General features: G+C 41.8%; 1 protein-coding gene across 4 annotated transcripts in view; it reads left to right on the top strand.

Annotated features, from left to right (window-relative positions):
• The window catches only part of SMURF1 (SMAD specific E3 ubiquitin protein ligase 1), a 51,248-nt gene that overhangs the window by 17,416 nt on the left and 15,326 nt on the right, over positions 1 to 18,506 (top strand). For 2 of the 4 annotated variants that reach the window (XM_054992808.1, XM_054992807.1), the window contains exons 2-12: positions 5,162 to 5,200; positions 5,692 to 5,800; positions 6,554 to 6,687; positions 6,792 to 6,857; positions 8,510 to 8,585; positions 9,728 to 9,972; positions 11,694 to 11,778; positions 12,043 to 12,189; positions 14,805 to 15,006; positions 15,345 to 15,448; positions 17,641 to 17,755. In XM_054992808.1, coding sequence (XP_054848783.1) covers positions 5,162 to 5,200; positions 5,692 to 5,800; positions 6,554 to 6,687; positions 6,792 to 6,857; positions 8,510 to 8,585; positions 9,728 to 9,972; positions 11,694 to 11,778; positions 12,043 to 12,189; positions 14,805 to 15,006; positions 15,345 to 15,448; positions 17,641 to 17,755 — 1,322 coding nt within the window. Of the gene's footprint in view, positions 1 to 5,161; positions 5,201 to 5,691; positions 5,801 to 6,553; positions 6,688 to 6,761; positions 6,858 to 8,509; positions 8,586 to 9,727; positions 9,973 to 11,693; positions 11,779 to 12,042; positions 12,190 to 14,804; positions 15,007 to 15,344; positions 15,449 to 17,640; positions 17,756 to 18,506 lie in introns of all 4 variants that reach the window. The other 2 variants (XM_054992806.1, XM_054992805.1) reach the window with 1 other exon arrangement.

Here is an 18,506-nt window from a genome sequence, read left to right as displayed (position 1 = left end):
AGCAGTTTATGGTACCAGATGCAAGTACAAAGATTATCCAGAGACAATACTGGAATATCTTCGAGTGAAGCCCCCCTTTTGGATGCAAGAAGAGGGCGAACTTTTGGAGGTTTTAGCATTTGTTTCTTGGCATAATTTAATAATGTTTAAAACTAAAACTTCCATTCCATCAAAAGCAAAGCACTTGTGAAACTGAGGCGTCTGTCTAAAGTTGCATCAGAATCTGCTGTTCAGTGGTGGGAAATGTAAAAATCCATCTGGGCATGGGCAGTCTCTTTGAACCCTAGTCCATTTGTCTGAATACAAATAATATAATAACATTTGATTGATATACTGCCCTTCAGGACAACACCCACTCAGAGCGGTTTATTGTTATCTCCACAACAAACGTCCTGAGGTGGATGGGGCTGAGAGAGCTCTGGAAGAGCTGTGACTGAGCCAAGGTCACCCAGATGGCTTCAAGTGGAGGAGTGGGGAATCAAACCTGGTTCTCCAGATTAGAGTCCACCACTCTTAACCACTACATGAAACTATACCTGGCTTCAACTTATACCATGCTTTTCAAACAGCACATTTCAGTTTATTTCAACTGAGACAGATTTTGTATTCCCCATTCTGAAATGGATGTTCTTTTTTTTATTAAATAGATGCTGTATTTGTTCAGTTCTTGGTTTCAGAATGATTTCAGGATTGTAGGTGTTTGGTGAAAACAATTATTTTCTCAGGCAGGTGGAAAGCTGTTGTTCTTGTTTTTTTTTTAATTTTTTCCTGTGACATAATCTTCTCCAAGTAAGTAGCTATTTCCTTTTTCCTATTTGTTTTTTTGGTAAGCCATAATGAAGATACTCCCTGGGATAACTGTTCTGAGATTTTGTTTCTCTGCAGAGTAGACAAAGCATATATATTTAAGTCTAAAATGGGATATTTGACAAGTGATATTTGGATAATTATAATGTATTGGTGCTATTAGCACAGGGGGAATATATTGATTAGACACTCTAATAGCTTAGTAGCCTAGACCATCATTGCAAAGATGCGTGTTTACCAGTAAAGCAGCTGTAGGAGAAACACTCAGAAATGCACAATGATATAAACGATTAATTAGAAGCATAGGGCTCCATTTGCAACTTGGGAGATTCCTCTCACAGCTTTGCATCTCCTTTAAGCTTTCCGATTTTGGGCACAGGGGCAAGTAGTGGAAACCATACTATGGTTTGTTGACTTCATCCAAGAGTATTGACACAGACATTTTCCTCCTTTGTCTACCAGCTGTCTTCCATGGAGCCTCTTCCGTTCCCTCTAACATAGGGATCATTATAAGATGATGATGACTTACTTATTTTATTGTCGTTTATAATCCATTTTTCACCAGGCCTCAAGGTAGATTACAAGTATGATAGACCTATTTAGTTAGTCAGCAAGCAGATTAAAATATGATAACATTTGAATCTAGCAAAGATTCCTATTAAAACAACACAGTGCAATTGGGTTGGGATTGAATAACTGGCAGGAAAAAAAACACATTATCCTTTATGTTTCTTCTGTTAAAATGTTCAGTCCCCTAAATTTGCAATATGTCAACTTATGCCCTGAAGGGTTGAAATTGATTTTTTTCTACATTAACCTGTTCATTTAAAGTATTTATATCCTGCCTTTCCTAATGGCTCAGGGTGATTCATAGATCATAATTAAATAACCTTAAAATTTAAAAACAGACTAAACCGCCCAGATAACTTCTCCAAGAGACACCTGAAGTTTATATTCGATTAAAATCCCTGGCAAATAAATCAGCCTTGCAGTGCATACTACAAAGCTTCCGAAGATAGTGCCCCCTCATCTTCTCAGGGAATCTGCTCCACAGAATTGAAGTGGCAGTGAAGAAAGGCACAGGCTTTGGTTGATGTAAGGCAAGCTTCCTCTAGTGGGGAAACTGCCTGTAGGTGGCATCCTGAGGACTGCAGTTGCCACATGGTAATATATGGGGGGAGATGGTCCTTTAGATGCGTGGGTCATAGGTCATGAAGGTCGTTAAAGATCACAACCAGAAACTTGAATTGGACTTGGAAACAAACTGGCAGCTAGTATAGCCATTCTAAAATAGGCAAGATACATTCTCACTGGCTAGTCCCTGATGATAACTGGGTGTCTGCATTCTGACTAGCTGAATTTTCCGGATTGTCTTCAAGGGCAGTCTAGCATAGAGCTTTTCATGTAGTCCAACCAAGAGGCTACAGGAGCATGGATCAGTTGAGTCTTCGAAGAGTGAGAGCTGAAGAGACAGATGCAGATGATACAGGGCCACTATTGGCTACTACATCAACCTGTTTTTCAAACAGCAAGGTTGGGTCCATGAACATCCCCAAACACTAAAACTGCTCTGTAAGTGCCAACTTAACTTCTTCCATTCCATCTTCTTTCAGAGAAAAGTAAATTTGGGTTTAATAGATGCATTTTAAGTCCTGTTTTGATGTTGCCATAGATATTGTTTGATCTTTTGAATTGAATTGTAAGGATACACAAAGACAGCCTAGTGTTAAACTAGGACTGGAGAGGACTAAGTCCAGATCCTCATTAATAAAGCTCTGCAGGTAGCCATGGGCTACTGCTATTCTCTCAGCCTAAGCTATCTTGCAGGGAGTTGTGAGGATGAAATGAAGGAGTGGGGAGGACCATTTACTCTTCCCTGAGCATTGTGGAAGAAAGGCAGGATTAAAATGTGATAGTGAGAGGAATGTTCAGACTATCAAAAGGAAAGAACTGGGACTTACCTGTTGATTGCTGCGACCAGCAAGAACTAGTCTAAATCAGGTGGGGTTTTTTTGTTTTGCAGCGATGGTTCACTGTGTGCTGTGACCATATTATTTCTGATCACATTTGTCTTCTGAACTGGTAACAGGAGCCTTGGCATACTTTGGGCAGGCAAGCTCCCCAGTAGCTGGTTAAAAGTAGACTCTGTAGTGTGCCGGAACTTCTACTGGGTCAGGGACAACTTCAAGCGCCCCCCCCCCCCACATTCTGGTTTTTCTTTGTGTGACTTTCTACCCTATTATTGGCGGTTCAGCCCTGGCTCCTAGACACCTCTTTCACTGTCTTTAGCTCTTTTATTTTTGTTCAGTCAAAACTCAACCAATCTTGGAAGTCATTAATTAATATTAATTAATATAATTTGAGCAGTATGTGAGTTCCCTATTCATGCTGTGTGTTCACCACCACATCTGTTGAATATGCACAATAATCAGTAGTGCATGTGTGCTGTTTACACATACCCACCCACCCCATAAGATGGCATGTTTTGCCTATATAGAAGATTACTTTTGGGATGACATTCCTGATCTTACACATCTGCCTACTTGATTCCATCTCAGGGTATAAGGCAGATAATAGGACCACCCTGCTGAAGTTTTCCTGAGTCTGGTCAGCATCTGGAGGGGCAGCCTCATGGGAATCTTCTGTGAGCTGCCTTGAGTAGTGTGATAGAATAAGGAAGAGAAGATAGAAATGGAGTGAATAGCAACCCCAAGCTTCACATCCTGCCCCCTGCTGGAAAAGAATGTTTAAGCTGATTTGACACAAGTGCACATCACAGTTGTTGGGTATGTGTCTGCTGATTTAAGATGGTTGAAGTGCCATTTCACAAAGCCTTGTTTTAGTTAGAGAGAAACATCAACACCCACAATCCCAAAATACATGTCTTTGGGGTGTGTGCAAAGGTGAACGCATAAGGACAGGGTGACAGACAAGATAAAATACAGCAAAAAGCACTAGTGCGGATGAAGCCAAGGATTGCTATTCTGTTGCTCATTGCTGCTGCACCTGTTGAACACTCCTATTACTTACGCTGTGTTAACTCTGTCTGCATGATAAAGTTGTCACTGTAGATTCTTGCATTAATGTTGCATAGCGGACTATGTTACTTTTGAGTCTTCAACAAGTCAGTATGGAGGCTCCCTTTCCAGCAACACTTCTGTTGAAGGTGTGAGAATCTAATTAAACCAGTCAAGCAGAAATGACAGAGCCATGAATTTATTTCTATTTTAGGCTATAGAAAGCAAATAAAGGAGAGTGTTTTCAGAACAAAGGCTGCTGGGTGAAAGCCGCTTTGGGGGCACTTTGCACACATTCAAAATGTGTATGAACTCTGTTCCATAAAGAGAAACCACTATGTTAGCCTAAGAACCTGTCAGCCTTCTAAGAAAAGCACATGGTTTCATTTTCCTGAGATGGGACCAACTGCAAGTGGAGGGCTGTATGGTGAAATGTCAAAAAATCTTTTCCACGGAAACTAGGTAAAAAGCATTCTCCTGAGTCCTGATATTTGTTTTATATGAACAGGGATTTTTGTTGTTGTTCAAGGACAGCTGAGTGGTATTCAAAGGCTTTTGCTGACTTTCAGGTTTTTTCTTTTCTGGACACAATTCAAAGTGCTGGTTCTTACTCCAACTCCAGACCAGTTAAGTTTTTAAAGGTACCTGAAGGACTGACTTCTTCTTTACAAGTGTGTCTTTTAGATAAGATAATTATCAGAGGTCCTTCTCCAGGTTCCCTGCCTTCAGAAGGCAGGCAAATGTCTCCTAATGATAGCCTTTTTGGTGGTTGCATCTCAGCAGTAAAGTTGTTTCTCAGAAAGATGCTTGGCTAGTGTCTAAATCATTACAAAGGCAGCATCAGTTGAAATCTGTCTTGTTTACCTGCCCTAGACCTGCACACTTAAGTTTTTAAGTGACACAGTTCCATGACAGCTTTGTCATGAAGTATAGAAATAAACAGGAATGTGAAGCAATGTCAGTGGTGTGTTTCTACATAAGCCACCAAAACCTGGTAGTGGGGAACTGGCCAAATCCTCAACTGCTGCCCCTCAGGTCGAAGAAGCGGCCAACTAGAAAAGTATGAAGTATATGTGCACTTTCTCCTAGTAGTCAATTAGTGTTGAGGTGATAAGAACCTAGGTTTGAGGGGGGAAGCAGTGACGTCTTTGTACTTGCTTGAGTCTGTGCAGGAGAACCTATACATGGCACTGTAGCTGCTAATCCTATTTGCATCTTTTCCCCCTTAAGTGTTTTTAATTTAGGATATATATTGGTTCTCTTGCCCCCTGCTGGATTTGTTTGTAACCAAATATGGCTGGAGTTTGATAACCTTTTTTTTCCCTCTCTCTTTGTAGTACTTTGTGCCAAGAATCTTGCAAAAAAAGATTTCTTCAGTAAGTAGCTGGCAGAAGTCTCTGCTCCCCTCCCCATGTGCATACTTAAGCTTTTTTCATACTGATGATGCTGGCTTTTTTCTTGCATGTTTCTGTTGGGTTGTTTAAGGATAGTTTCTTGGCAATCACTAACATAATGAACTGAAATTTCTCCTGTGCAGACTGTAGCACGGGGCTCCTGCCCGTACACAGTTGAATACTTAAAATCCTAACCTGACTTTGACAGGTGCGGGCAAACCATTAATTTTTGTTCCTTTTCATTTCCTATGTCTTTAAATCATGAATGGATGATCTAAGGTATAGTTCTCCTTTTGCTTTTTCAGAGTTGGTGGGGCAGGGGCAGTCTGTGTGCTTATATAATTTTAACGGTCTCAGTGTAGTTTGTGGTGTTACTGGCTTCTGCCCGTGGGATTGGGAATAGGCCAGACTTTAAGTAACACTGTTCTTCACAAATGGCTGTTCACCCTAACTATTCCATTGCTTCTCTGCAGGGCTTCCTGACCCATTTGCAAAGGTGGTAGTGGATGGATCTGGTCAGTGTCACTCAACCGACACTGTGAAGAACACATTAGATCCCAAATGGAACCAGCATTATGACTTGTGAGTTAACAGTTCTGTAAAGGGTAATTCACAAACAGGGGATCCATATTATTGTAGGAAGTCCAGCTAGAAAATAATTTCCCATACATGACAATTAGCCATTATAGTAGGGGAGTTGTAACCATGCAACTCTTCACTTCTTTGTTTGTGAATCTAAAGCATCTATTGTGCTTTACAGCCTAAATATTTTGGCCAGGATCCTGAGAACTACTTCAGATCCACCCAAGGGCATGGGTGAGAATGCTTAATTTGGAGAGCAAATCCCATACCATGTTACCGTTTACTTTTCCAAGACTCCTTGGTTTGTGACATGGCATGGGGTCTGCTACTTAAAAGCATAAGCCCAGATCCTCATTGGATATGAAGAACTAGTTGTGCCATTCTTTTGGAGCTTGTCTGTGGGCTGCCAGCCTCATTAGTGCTGCCCATTAAGGCTGAAGTGCTGTGTCAATGGAATAATTCAACGCTCAAGGAGGGAGGTGCAGTCTCATGTGCCCTAACAAGCTCAGTGCTACACAATTTGTAACAAGGTTGTTGGCAATTAATTAACCAGTGTTGCTGCGTTATCAGTTTAACACGCTGTGTGAAATTACAGTGATCCTACCCATTTAATGACACATTCCTGTATTTGGTAAAGCAGTAGCATGACCAAAGCATTATTAAATGAAAGTTCAGCCCCTGTGAGTGTAAACATTGTATCTTAGTAAACGATAAGCCCCCAATTAAACATCTTTCTCAAATTGTTCTTTATAGATACGTTGGGAAGTCAGATTCGATCACCATCAGTGTCTGGAACCACAAGAAAATACACAAGAAACAGGGAGCTGGCTTCCTGGGGTGTGTCCGTCTCCTTTCCAATGCTATCAGCAGGCTGAAAGATACTGGATGTAAGCATGTGTTAATTAAGGGATTTTTTTCTTACTGTGTTGAATTCTAATTTGTTTGATCGGTCATCCTTCAGTTAATCTGTTTTTTAATTGTTCACTTTCAGACCAGCGTTTGGATCTATGCAAACTAAACCCCACAGATACTGATGCTGTTCGAGGCCAGATAGTAGGTAAGGGGGGATGGGGGACAGGAGCTGAAGTTGCTGTGGGAATGCCTTTTTTGAAAGAAGTTGAAGTATATGCATCAAATCGGGTGACTAATGTTACATTACAATAGTGAGGGCTATTTGGAATCTTCAAGAGGTTCAAAGTGTGGCTACCCTTTACTAATTGAGGCAAGTGCTCGGAGTATGCAGTGTCTGTGTCACTGGTTTATCTGTTAGTTTCTGAGCAGAAGTCACGAAGAGCCAGTTTGGTGTAGTGGTTAAGAGCGCGGGACTAATTTGGAGAGCTGGGTTTGATTCCCCACTCCTCCACTTGAAGCCAGCTGGGTGACCTTGGGCTAGTCACAGTTCTCTAGAGCTCTCTCAGCCCCGCCCACCTCACAGGGTGACTGTTGTGGGGTAATAATAACACTTTGTAAACCTCTCTGAGTGGGCATTAAGTTGTCCTGAAGGGTGGTATATAAATTGAATGTTGTTGTTATTATTATTGGTGTTATACTGGTCCCAGATAGCTTGGGATCATCCATGTTATCACAGAGAGCATCTTCTGTGGATGCTTTCTCTAAAGAGGAAGAGAACACCATTCTGGAACTCACTCCTATAGAAGCAAGGGGCTAATTCTGTGGCAGTTTTAGAGAGCAAGCAAAAACTTCCAGCTTCCAGATAACCTTGGGACATTAATAGTAGCAAGCTAATGAGAGTGTTATCTTCAGACTGTGGCCTTTTTTGGACGAAGAACTGCATTATTAAAGAAATGGCTTTTAATAGGGCATAACTTTTGGAAGCCTTGTTGTTAGCCATTTACCTGAACTAACGGGCAGTTATTTCCAGCTGCTGTAGCTTGTAAGGTTCTACCACTCACAGACACTGGCAGATAAAAATTTAGTGTAGGGCTGATTGGCAGTCTTCACTGCTCCAGCTAGTAGGTGAGATTTGTTTTATCCAGAGTGCATATGGTGTTTACAAGGCTTTTCTTGTTAACTAAACTGCTGAATTGTGACTACTTAAGTGGACCAGCATATTCAATCTTCAGCAAAGTGTTGCTTTATCTGGCTTTCTTGGAAATGTGTTTAGAAAGCAGCGGAGAAGTGAGAACGCTTTCTCTGTAGTAAGACATGCGCAGCAGGCAAAAGTGTTCATGTCCATTGTATGTAGAGCCATCTAGTGGTAAATGTTTGGCTTCCAGAATGGCTTTGAAAGATTAGCAATCATTTTAAATGGTCTACTGCATCACATTTTTAAATAAAATTTGCATAACTGTGATAAACAAGAAATCTGATCTTATCTGCTCTTTGTATTTGTGAATTCACATTTTAACTCATTTTTAAGCACAAGTGTAAACTGAAGCTGCTGACCTTACGTGGACTCACATTTGCTTTTAAAGGATATTAAATTATTAGAGTATTTACAAACATAGAATTGTATATATTTAAGACTATCAACAGTGTTCCCTTCCTGAATTCCCCAACCATTTCTGCTCTCATAAAGGAAAGACTTAACTGCACATATGCGCAATGATGACAATACTTTAAAAAACTTCCTGCTGTGTTGAGTTCAGCTTCTTCAACTAGTTACTTACATCTTACCTTAGTTTTGTCTAATATAGGTCCATCCTTCTTCAAAATTTAATTTTGGCTTTCCTTCCTTTGTATTCCCAGTCAGCTTACAGACGCGGGACAGGATAGGCACAGGAGGATCTGTTGTAGATTGCAGGGGGCTGCTGGAGAATGAAGGGTAGGTAGCGCATTTTATGGTAACGTTGTGAACCTCTTGAGAATAAATGTGGGCAAACGTAGTCATGCTTAAACACTGTGCTTGAAAATACAGTGTATATGTCTATGGTATAAAGAAGAATTATTCTTTAATGCTGTCGGTTATGGTGACCCACACATCTTGAATGATTAAAACCTTGCCTTAAAAAGTACTTCACTCATGTGTTGTTTGCTCTTTGCCAGCTTTCACAGTGAGGCTTGATTGAGCACTGCTGCCTCTACCTGCAATTCCAGCATAGACCTGAAATTCAGGAACCTGCTTATGGATAGTATCAAGTCACCCTCAAAGATCATAGCCTCCTTTCCTTCATCTTCTCCATGATGACAAACTTGGATCTCAGCCTAGCCATTGTGTTGTAGGAGAAATTAGCTTTACACTAGTGGTTTGGTCAGTCCCCTGCATCTCCATGTCCCGACAGAAGTTGTTGTAGCTCCTCCCTGCTTGGTGATGTCTAGGCAGTGGGCTGTCTCCACTTAAAAGTAGAGATCTGTTGAATGTCTTCCTGTTACAGCACAACAGACAAATTAGATTTGGTATATCTGTATGCTAAGTCCAGTTCATTCTACAGAGGAAAACGGTTGGATTGTTTTTAAAGCATAGCAAACGCTCCTCCCCAACTGATCCTCAGATGCTGATGTGAACAGGTTCCAGAAAGAATCTCTTGTTGCCAAGCAATTCTTCATTTTTATCAAGACTGTTTCCTGTGAAAGAGATGATGTGCATGTTTCAGAACGTCAAACATTCTGTTAAAGGCCATCTCCTTCTGCTAATATTTCCTTAGGTTTGTGTGATGGTATGCTCTGCCTATGTGCCCTGTCCTGTTTTGCTGCCTGCTTCTTAGCTCAGTCAGCTAGAAAGCAATACCACGTAAAGGTGGATGGCAAGAGGGGTATGGGAGGTAATACGCCTAATATGAGCAACAGTGACCTGTGGAGAGGTGCTGCCACAGATTTTGGACTTGATGTGTGACCCACTTTTCCAGCTGCTTGCCACCCTCTGCGTTTTAATATCATCTTGTTGCTTTTCTATCCAGTTTTTTCATTCTGAGTTCTCCTGCCCTTGTTTGCCATGATTTTTTTTGTATGATTTTTCCCCACTTTCAGAACGGTTTATGAAGACTCGGGACCTGGAAGGCCGCTGAGCTGCTACATGGAGGAGCCAGCACCGTACACGGATAGTACTGGGGCTGCTGGTGGAGGGAACTGTCGATTCGTGGAGTCCCCCAGTCAGGACCAGACATTGCAGGCACAGCGGTTGCGGGCTCCTGATGTGAGAGGCCATGTACAGACACCCCAGAACAGGCCGCACGGTCATCAGTCACCATCCCCTGACCTGCCTGAAGGCTATGGTGAGAGCATATCTTTGTTACAACATAGTCAGGGCCTTAAGGCATATTTCATCGTGCAATTATTGAGCACACAAGCTGGTGTTGCCTCATGGCTGAGAATGTGCTGTGATCCGGGTCCCTGGTTCAGATTATTCAGGTGTAGAATAAAACTTGCCAATATGCTTAAGTTAAGTGCCAATGTAGTTAAGTGGTTGAGCTGCAAATCAGCACTCGGCTGGTTCGAATCCCACTACTGCCATGAGTTCAATAGGTGGCCTTGGGTAAGCCTCTCCTTTCAACCTCAGCTCTGTTGAGGCCGTAATTACAACACTGACTTTGTTCACTGCTCTGAGTGGGGCACTAGTCTTCCTAGAAGAGTAGTATATAAGCTCCGTTGTTATTATTGTTAATCTGTGTAATTCATTTTCCCAGTGCATGACGTCCTGCTTTCTTGAACAGAGCAGAGTGTGCCTACATAAGCAATTTCAGAGGGCAAAAGAGTTGCAATTGGGCATTGATAGAATGTAGTTTAATACCACACTTGCATGTGCATCTTACTAGAGGAAGTGGAATGCAAGATTGTTCCCTTTAATTCTGCACTAGTCCATAGATTTTTTAATTACTGGGACATACGTCTTATTGACACAAGAATAAATAGCTTTTTAAAAAAAGATCTCTATTTCTACCGTGCTTTGCTGCCTCTGACTTGCTTATAAAGGAGCAATTCAGCCAGCCATGTTGTGAACAGTGTGTCTTTCTCAGTTCATAACATGGTTGGCCCATTTGTCACATGGGTGCACAAGTTCCAGTGGCCATTTCCTGCTCCCAGGCAGGAGCAGGAAAGCCCATGAACTTGACTAGAAAATGCTCCTGCCTCTGTGCCCTGCCCTGTTTTGCTGTCTGTTTCTTAGTTGGCTAGAAGACAAAACCATACCAGGGTGGGTGGCAGAAGTATGGGAAGTAGCTGCTAATAATTGGCAACAGTGTCCTGTGGAAAGGCACTGTCCCAGACTTTGGACTTGATGTGTGACCTGCTTTTCCAGCTGCTAGACCTCCTTTGGGTTTTAATACCAGCTGTTGCTTTTCCATCGAATTTTTAGCTGTGATTACTCCTGGCCTAATTTGCCAGTTGTATGTTTCCCTTTTAAGGGCACTAGGACATGCTTCCCCCCACCTTTGAATAACTCAGCAAGAGCTCCCTGAGTGTATCCAGTCCAAAGCTCTTCAGCACCTCACCATGAAAGCAAATGGTAGCACAAGACAAGTGATAATTCCCTGAGAGCCACCTATAAATAAAGCAATGTACAAGAAGCTGCATCATTATGTTTTTAACCATAATGGTTCAGCCAAAGGGGAGGGGGGCAGGAATTCAACCAGAGAGCAGAGAAGTCTGTTTTGGACTAACTGGGACCAATACAAGTTGAAGTAAGCTAGAATACTGAGCAGATTAAATCTCTGCATCTGTAACATTGCCAATATTTAAATTTGACAGTTTTTTTTTTAAAAAACAGGTATGCTATTCACAAAAATGTACAAGCTTCATAGTATTACCTGATGAAATTCTTCTTGGTCTTGCTATTCTTTTCAGACATCAATAGAGCATGCTTTTTAAGTGCATACAACTGAGAAAACAAATGTGGCTTCTTTAAGTCCCAGCTGAGTTTACCGGATGTGTTGTAGTTTACTGGAATTTAAAATACTCCCTGTAAATTCTTTTCTTCTCCACTTTCACTTTTTTATAGAACAAAGAACAACTGTACAGGGACAAGTTTATTTTTTGCATACTCAAACTGGTGTTAGCACGTGGCATGACCCCAGGATACCAAGGTATGTATGTTAATGTGAATTTGTCTGGGGTTTGGCTAGTATTTAAACTTTTAAGTGCATGTGAATTTTGAAAGATGCCTCCCTCCAAATAGTTCCTTGTAATACGCCTCATGGTTGGTGGAGGGGAGGGTTTATTTTTTAAATACTACCAAGAGTTACCATCTCTGGCATTTCTTTATCAATTCCAACTTGCTCGGGATAACTTATTTGGAGTAACATGGGTTTAAATTAACAAATACACATTAACTGTTCTGCTCTTTGTAGAGACCTTAACAGTGTGAATTGTGATGAACTTGGACCTCTGCCGCCAGGTTGGGAAGTTAGAAGTACAGTGTCTGGAAGAATATATTTTGTAGATCACAATAACAGAACCACTCAGTTCACGGACCCAAGATTGCATCACATTATGAAGTAAGAAACCAATGCAGAATTATTTGCGTGTGAGGTTCCATAACCTTAGTGGCCAATTTGGCCCTATAAAATGAAAAATGAATAAAGTAAAGCTCTATCTGGAACTTGTGATCAACTTTTTGTTGTAACATTGTTTATATGTATTTGGGGAGAGTTGACAATCCAGTTATTATACAGTAGGATCTGAAAAACTGTACAAGTATATTCAAGAGGCCTTTGGGGTTGAGTTTCTTGAGCCAAGCCACAGACCTCGGTGTTACTTAGTAAACTAATTTTGAAGTATGAAGCAGTAGTGGGATGGACATTTTAGAATATTTTGGCACGAGTGTCATTTGATTTATGCTTTGAACATGTGTACTTGAGGTCTATGTAATCCAAAGCTTCCTTGCAGCCTGTTGAACGTTGACTTGATAGGAGCCATTGTTTCACTTATTTGGACAAAAAAAAATACAGAGGGGAACACTGTGTGGTAACACAGATAATGAATCAAAGGACCCACAACAGTCAGGACAAGCAACTTAACACAAAGTACAGCACACACTTATGGTTAAAATTACTAACCACTTTTATGAACAATATTAATCACAAAGGCCACTAGCCTGTTGCTTTCTAATACAAAATGAACACAAGGATTGCAGAAACAAAAAGTCCACACTCCCCTATGGGAAGGACGTCCCAAAATTGTCTCTAGAGTCACTCCTTTAACTTAATCACGGTGGTCAAATGATAAACACATTCCAATGACCAGCCCCAGTCGGGAGATTCCACAAAGCGGACGCCAACCCTGCAGGGAGGACGGAAAGCCACTGTCCGCCACCGTGCGTTTTTCTGCTTTATAATCTTTAGAAAGAAATGGAAGTTGATCAACACAGAAGATAGTTCAAAGTTTTTCTCATTATTCTTTTTCACTATTTTACACAAAATGTAGGGATTGAACTACTTCAGAATACATAGATAGATTACATCACTGCAAAATATGTGACTGTAAGGACTGTATCTTGTGGGCTGCAAGTAGGCGCTGTGCTTAAGGGACAGATCTTCCTGCCTCCTTCCATTATTCAGCATCGCCAACCAAACAGCTCCTGTCATGTCAGAATTTGTGTGATGGACAGGACTGGCTCCAGTTCCACCTCTCCTGAGAGACAGCCAATGGGAGCGGGAGGACTGCTGGGCCAGTGAGAGCTAGTGTCGGTTGGAGGGAAAGAGGGCTTTGGGGAGCAGCTGAGGGGAAAGGGTTGGACTCTGCTGAGGGGAGGCAGCAGAGATGTTGCTGGCTGATTCCAGACCCCTTCTGTTACACTGAACCATTCTCTGTTGAATTCTAATTTATTCGTTTAAATTCTGTTCACTCCTCTCTTCCCTCTTGTAAATAAAGTTTTGTTTTTGTTTTGTTCAACGCTGGCAGACTTTAAATGGTTGGCTGAGGGAAAACATCCCCCACGCAGGCCTCAGACACTCCGGTCACATTAAATGGGGGCTAGTTGAAATGGTGGCAGCATATATAGAGGGAAGGTAACCTCTCTTTCCCCCAATAGTCCTGGGCTGTAGCTGGGTGAGGGGAGGTACATGCAGGGAAGGGGCTGCCTTGGGAAGAGGAGAAAGGGGACCCTGTGAGGAGTTGGGCCAGGGCTGCCTGCCTGCTGTAGCAGAGGCTAGGCAGGGGGTGTGTGGTGGACTCCCAGCCTTTGCCTGCCTGAGAAGCTCCAAACCTGTGAAGGAAAGTTTAAGGTGGGTGATAGGGTGGTGAAAGGCTGAGAAGGTCAACTGGCATACTTTGTGTGAGCCAAAGTGCCTTTTGCTTCCACAAGAAGGAACTCTCTTGAATCTGGTCTCATGTCAAGATTATGCACTGTCTGTAGAAGGTTAATTCCCTCGCCCTTAAATAGCAGAAATGGCACCACAGGTGTTTTTAAAATTCAAAAATAGCTCAGTTGTTTATTTTAGAGGGGAAAGATCAGGTGAAATCAGGTAATTCAACATATTAATCTCTGAGGTAAAATCAGAACATGCACAGACTTTAATACTTACACTCTTCAGAGATACTTAAAGGCTCATATTTTGAGGGTTTGGCTCATTTGTTTTTCCCCAAGCACTCTAGTATACTTTCTTTTAGTATTTTCTTTCTCTTCTGGACTTAGGAATGCTGGTATCCACTTTCTAGTACCCAAATCCCCTTCTCCTCACTGAATCTGAAGGTCTCCACAGGCTGTTTCCAACCACCAGGGATCTCTTCACTCTCCAGAGTTACCTCCTTTTTGACTGGATAGGGAAAATCTCTTCTTAGAAGATCTATTCCCATTACTTCCAATTTGCTCTCAGAGAAACCAGTTTCATTAGGAGGCCAGTCAGCAGGTACAAGTGCTAGAAAAGGGACAATGTGCAAGAGGAGTTTTGAGGATCTCATCAGTTGCTGAAATACCAGGCATTCCGACTTCCCGATCTCACTGTTGACCATTATAACTTCTAGGAGTCATTCTTTACAGATATGACAAGCCTGTCTCATGATGTTCCCTCAAACGTTGTTGTAGAGACTAAGTGGCAACCAATGCTGCCCTTCATTTTTGCTCTCCCATTCCTTAGAGTTGACCTGTTTTCCTTCTCTCTCATTCCCAAAGCCACCAGTGCCAACTGAAAGAACCCAATCAGTCTTTGACAGTGCAGAATGAGGGCTCATTGGAAGACAGCGAGGAGTTGCCTGCGCAGAGATATGAGCGAGACTTGGTGCAGAAACTTAAGATTCTTCGGCATGAGCTCTCCCTTCAGCAGCCCCAAGCTGGTCATTGCCGCATTGAAGTATCAAGGGAAGAAATATTTGAGGTATGTAGATTTCCATTGAAGAAAGCACAAGGGCATCATTGCTGGAATGGCTGTGGATTTCTACAAACAAAAAAAAGATAAATGCTGTCTGAGAAGTTTTACTAGGCTGGTGATGTGCCTTCGTTAATGACTTAAACGTGTGGAAAGTTTGCAGTCCTAGAAATGGGTACCATCCTAAGCATTAGGACCTAAAGGGGAACATCCATTAGATGATCAGGAGTCCAAAAGCTCTCCTCTTTTCTAAGATCAAGAGGGACATGTGTGTGAAACTTAACTCCTGTTGAAAAATTAATGATCTTCTCCTGAAAATAACCGTACTTGTTTGTTTCTTTAAATAGGAGTCATACCGTCAGATAATGAAGATGAGGCCAAAAGATCTGAAGAAGAGACTGATGGTGAAGTTTCGAGGCGAAGAAGGCTTGGATTATGGTGGAGTGGCCAGGTAGAAACTACACTGGGGGCCTTGATGGAGAGTTCTAAGCACGTTTAGGTGCAGAGTGAAATTTTTATTGAACCAGTTAATCTTAGTGATTGGGGTGGGAGGGAGCCTTTGCGTTTTCACAAAATATTGGGCAGAATGGATGCTGTATGTACTTGGGAAATAACCTGTTCTAACCCTATGTTAGATTTGTAGAACTGTAATATTTTCCTCCCTACACTGCTTCCTTTCTCCCAAAGTCTTTTGGGAAGACTTTCCTCATTCTGACACAGAATTAAATACTTGCTGATTTAATTTTCTCATTTGGTATACTCCCTTTTAATTCTTTGATGCATTTGACCAAATGCCCATTGGCTTGTAGCATGATGACACATCATGTAGGGTTTCTGAAGCTTTCAGCAAATAGAATTCAGTGCTTTATAGGGAGCAGGGTTACACACGCACACGCACACCCTGGCTCTTATTCAGTGCAATTTTTCTTTAAAAATCTTGCAGAAAGGAGGAGATAATGTTGGAAAATAACCAGTCTTGTGGCACCTCAAAGACTAATGCATGTATTGTACTGTAAGCTTTTCACAGGCCAAAGGTCACTTTGTCACACAGTGGTTTCCTTACTCCACGATAAGTGTTGGTCTTTATGATGCTGCAGGATGCTCAGTTGTGTATGTTGCTACAAATAAACCACAGCTGCCCATTTGGATTGTTTAAGGGTTTTTTATATGAGCTTTAGAACTGGTTACAACAGTGCAGGAGGATGTTTGACATTCTCTTGTTCCATTTCTTGTGGATTGGTTTCTGTTCTGTGTCACACCCCTCTCAGTGACAAGTCTGTCTTTCATCCTGGGATCCTATTTTTAATGCTGATTGCTGGTTCACCTCTGAATTATCACTTTGGGCACTTCTTCCAAGGGCTGAGCATTTAGGTGTCTAATACCTACCCAAGCAAGACTTCTTTTGCCTTAAATTGGCCGATATGTTCTCTGATCTTAAATTCTGTAGACAAAATTCTTGACTGAGAGTGCTTCCCTTTTGACCGTCTCTCTTGTCATTACTGACATGTTGCAAGAATTTTTATCTTGTCTGTGCTTTAAATCTGTCTAGACAATTGCTGAGTGCTCCAGCATAGCTTATCCAAGTGCCTGTTCAGCTTCAGGGGGGATTCTGTGTTGTGCAATTAAGCCAGTCACTTATCCCAAGCAGTAGTTCACACTGCATCACTTCCTATCCTCCACAAGTTGTCTGCACCTGAAAGCCAGCCAGTTGCTGGAGCTGCCTTTGATGACTAGTAACCTCTGAAATGTATTTGTTATTCAGCTTGTTTAGCAACTTCCTCTTTGCCAGTCATCCTGACACTGTCTGGAGACTGTTGATTTTTACAGTAGGAATTAGAGTAACAAAAGAGATGGATAAGCAGAAGTAGATAATTACTCAGAACAGGTTCATAGTATGGAAAACTTTAGAGACGCATTAATTAGTCAAGGTTTCCATCATGCAGAGCTTGCGGTCTCTTTTTAGAAGCTCAGTCCTGTTGGAGTGATATGAAAACACAGTGTTAAAAATAAATTTATAATGCCTTCTCTATCCCAGATCCTTGCTCATCCTTCTCAGTAAATTCAAGAAAATCCCAAAGAAGCTGATGCCCAATAATAGGAGTATGAATCAGCTCAGAGCTCAAGACGCTTTTTTTTTGTTGTTGTTGTTGCTTGCTCTTTAAACTTCTCTTCCAAGTCCTGCAAATCTTCTGGGATATTTTTAGCCTTAAATGACAGCCCCAAATTATTAGCTCTTTAAACAAAAAAAGTATATTGTGTGTATCTGATGTCTTAGACGGCCTGTAATGGGCAGTGACCTGATTCTCTGTGCTGTTGTTACATTGGGTGGAAGCCAAAGAGAAGGTTCTGTGAAACCAGCATGCTTGCTCTCTTCTTTTCATGGTAGATGCTGATTCAGTAAAAAAAATATTTTCTTTGTCTCCAAATGTTGCACTGTCTGGATTCCCCACCACCCCACCCCTTTTTCTTTTTTTGCTGAAGGCAGCACAATTGTGCAGTGACTAAGATTCATGTGTTACCTGATGGGGGCAGGCTTTCTCGGAGAGAGGGTTAGGAATGGCCTGTCTTCCCCTGCCTGCTCTGTCATTGTAAAAGCTTCTTCTGAAGCTTCCTTTTTTTAAAAAAAAAAATTTTGTCCTGCAGGGAGTGGCTGTACCTGCTGTGCCATGAAATGTTGAACCCCTATTATGGTCTCTTCCAGTACTCCACTGATAACATCTACATGCTGCAAATAAATCCAGACTCTTCTATCAATCCCGTAAGTAAAGCCTAATGCAGAGCCTTATTGTGTGTGGCTTGAAGGAGCATTTTCAGAAGAGGATCTTCTGAGAAATAAGGCTGATGATATAGGCCAGGCTGATGAATATAGGCCAGGCTTCAGTGAGTACATCCCTGGTTTTGTGAGCACAGTCTCCTTGTAGATTTGTTTCTCAAATAGCAGCCTTGTGAAATGGTCCTTGAGGGTAGAGTGTGTGTGAGAGTTGGTGAGGGGGGAGAGTTTCAGTTGTAGTTTAAGTTTTTGCCCAAGGCTGTGGAAGCGGTTTCACAAATAAATAAGATCACACTTCAGTGTGCAGACTGTGGGATCCCAGCTGTAAGCCCTGGACAGAAAACAAGGTACTGTTTGGTGGGGTCTCTTCTTCATCTGCTATTTACACATTTGACTGCATTCAGAAATATCTAACGTGTAGTCCCAAAAAGCTTTTCTGGGCATAAACTTTTCAAATAGAGCAGAATAAGGCCTAGGCACATCGGTCACAAGGGCTGGGGGAGGGAGTCCTACACGCCCAAGGTAAAATGTACCAATGAAAGGCACGGCCAGGGTGGCATGGAGGTGAGCTAGTGTTATTCCAGTCCCTCTTGCTGGGCACCATGTTGAAATGTCTGCAAAGGGTTATTGCTTTGGATAAATGTGAGACTTCCCTTTTTAGACTGGCAACAGCACACAGAAAGGCTGTCTATTTCTATTACTTTTCTAGTTGACACCAAAAATACCAGCAAAGGTAAGT

The sequence above is a fragment of the Eublepharis macularius genome, chromosome 12 (assembly GCF_028583425.1).
Source record: "Eublepharis macularius isolate TG4126 chromosome 12, MPM_Emac_v1.0, whole genome shotgun sequence".
Lineage (NCBI taxonomy): Eukaryota > Metazoa > Chordata > Lepidosauria > Squamata > Eublepharidae > Eublepharis > Eublepharis macularius.
This window is presented reverse-complemented; position numbering and strand designations above follow the sequence as displayed.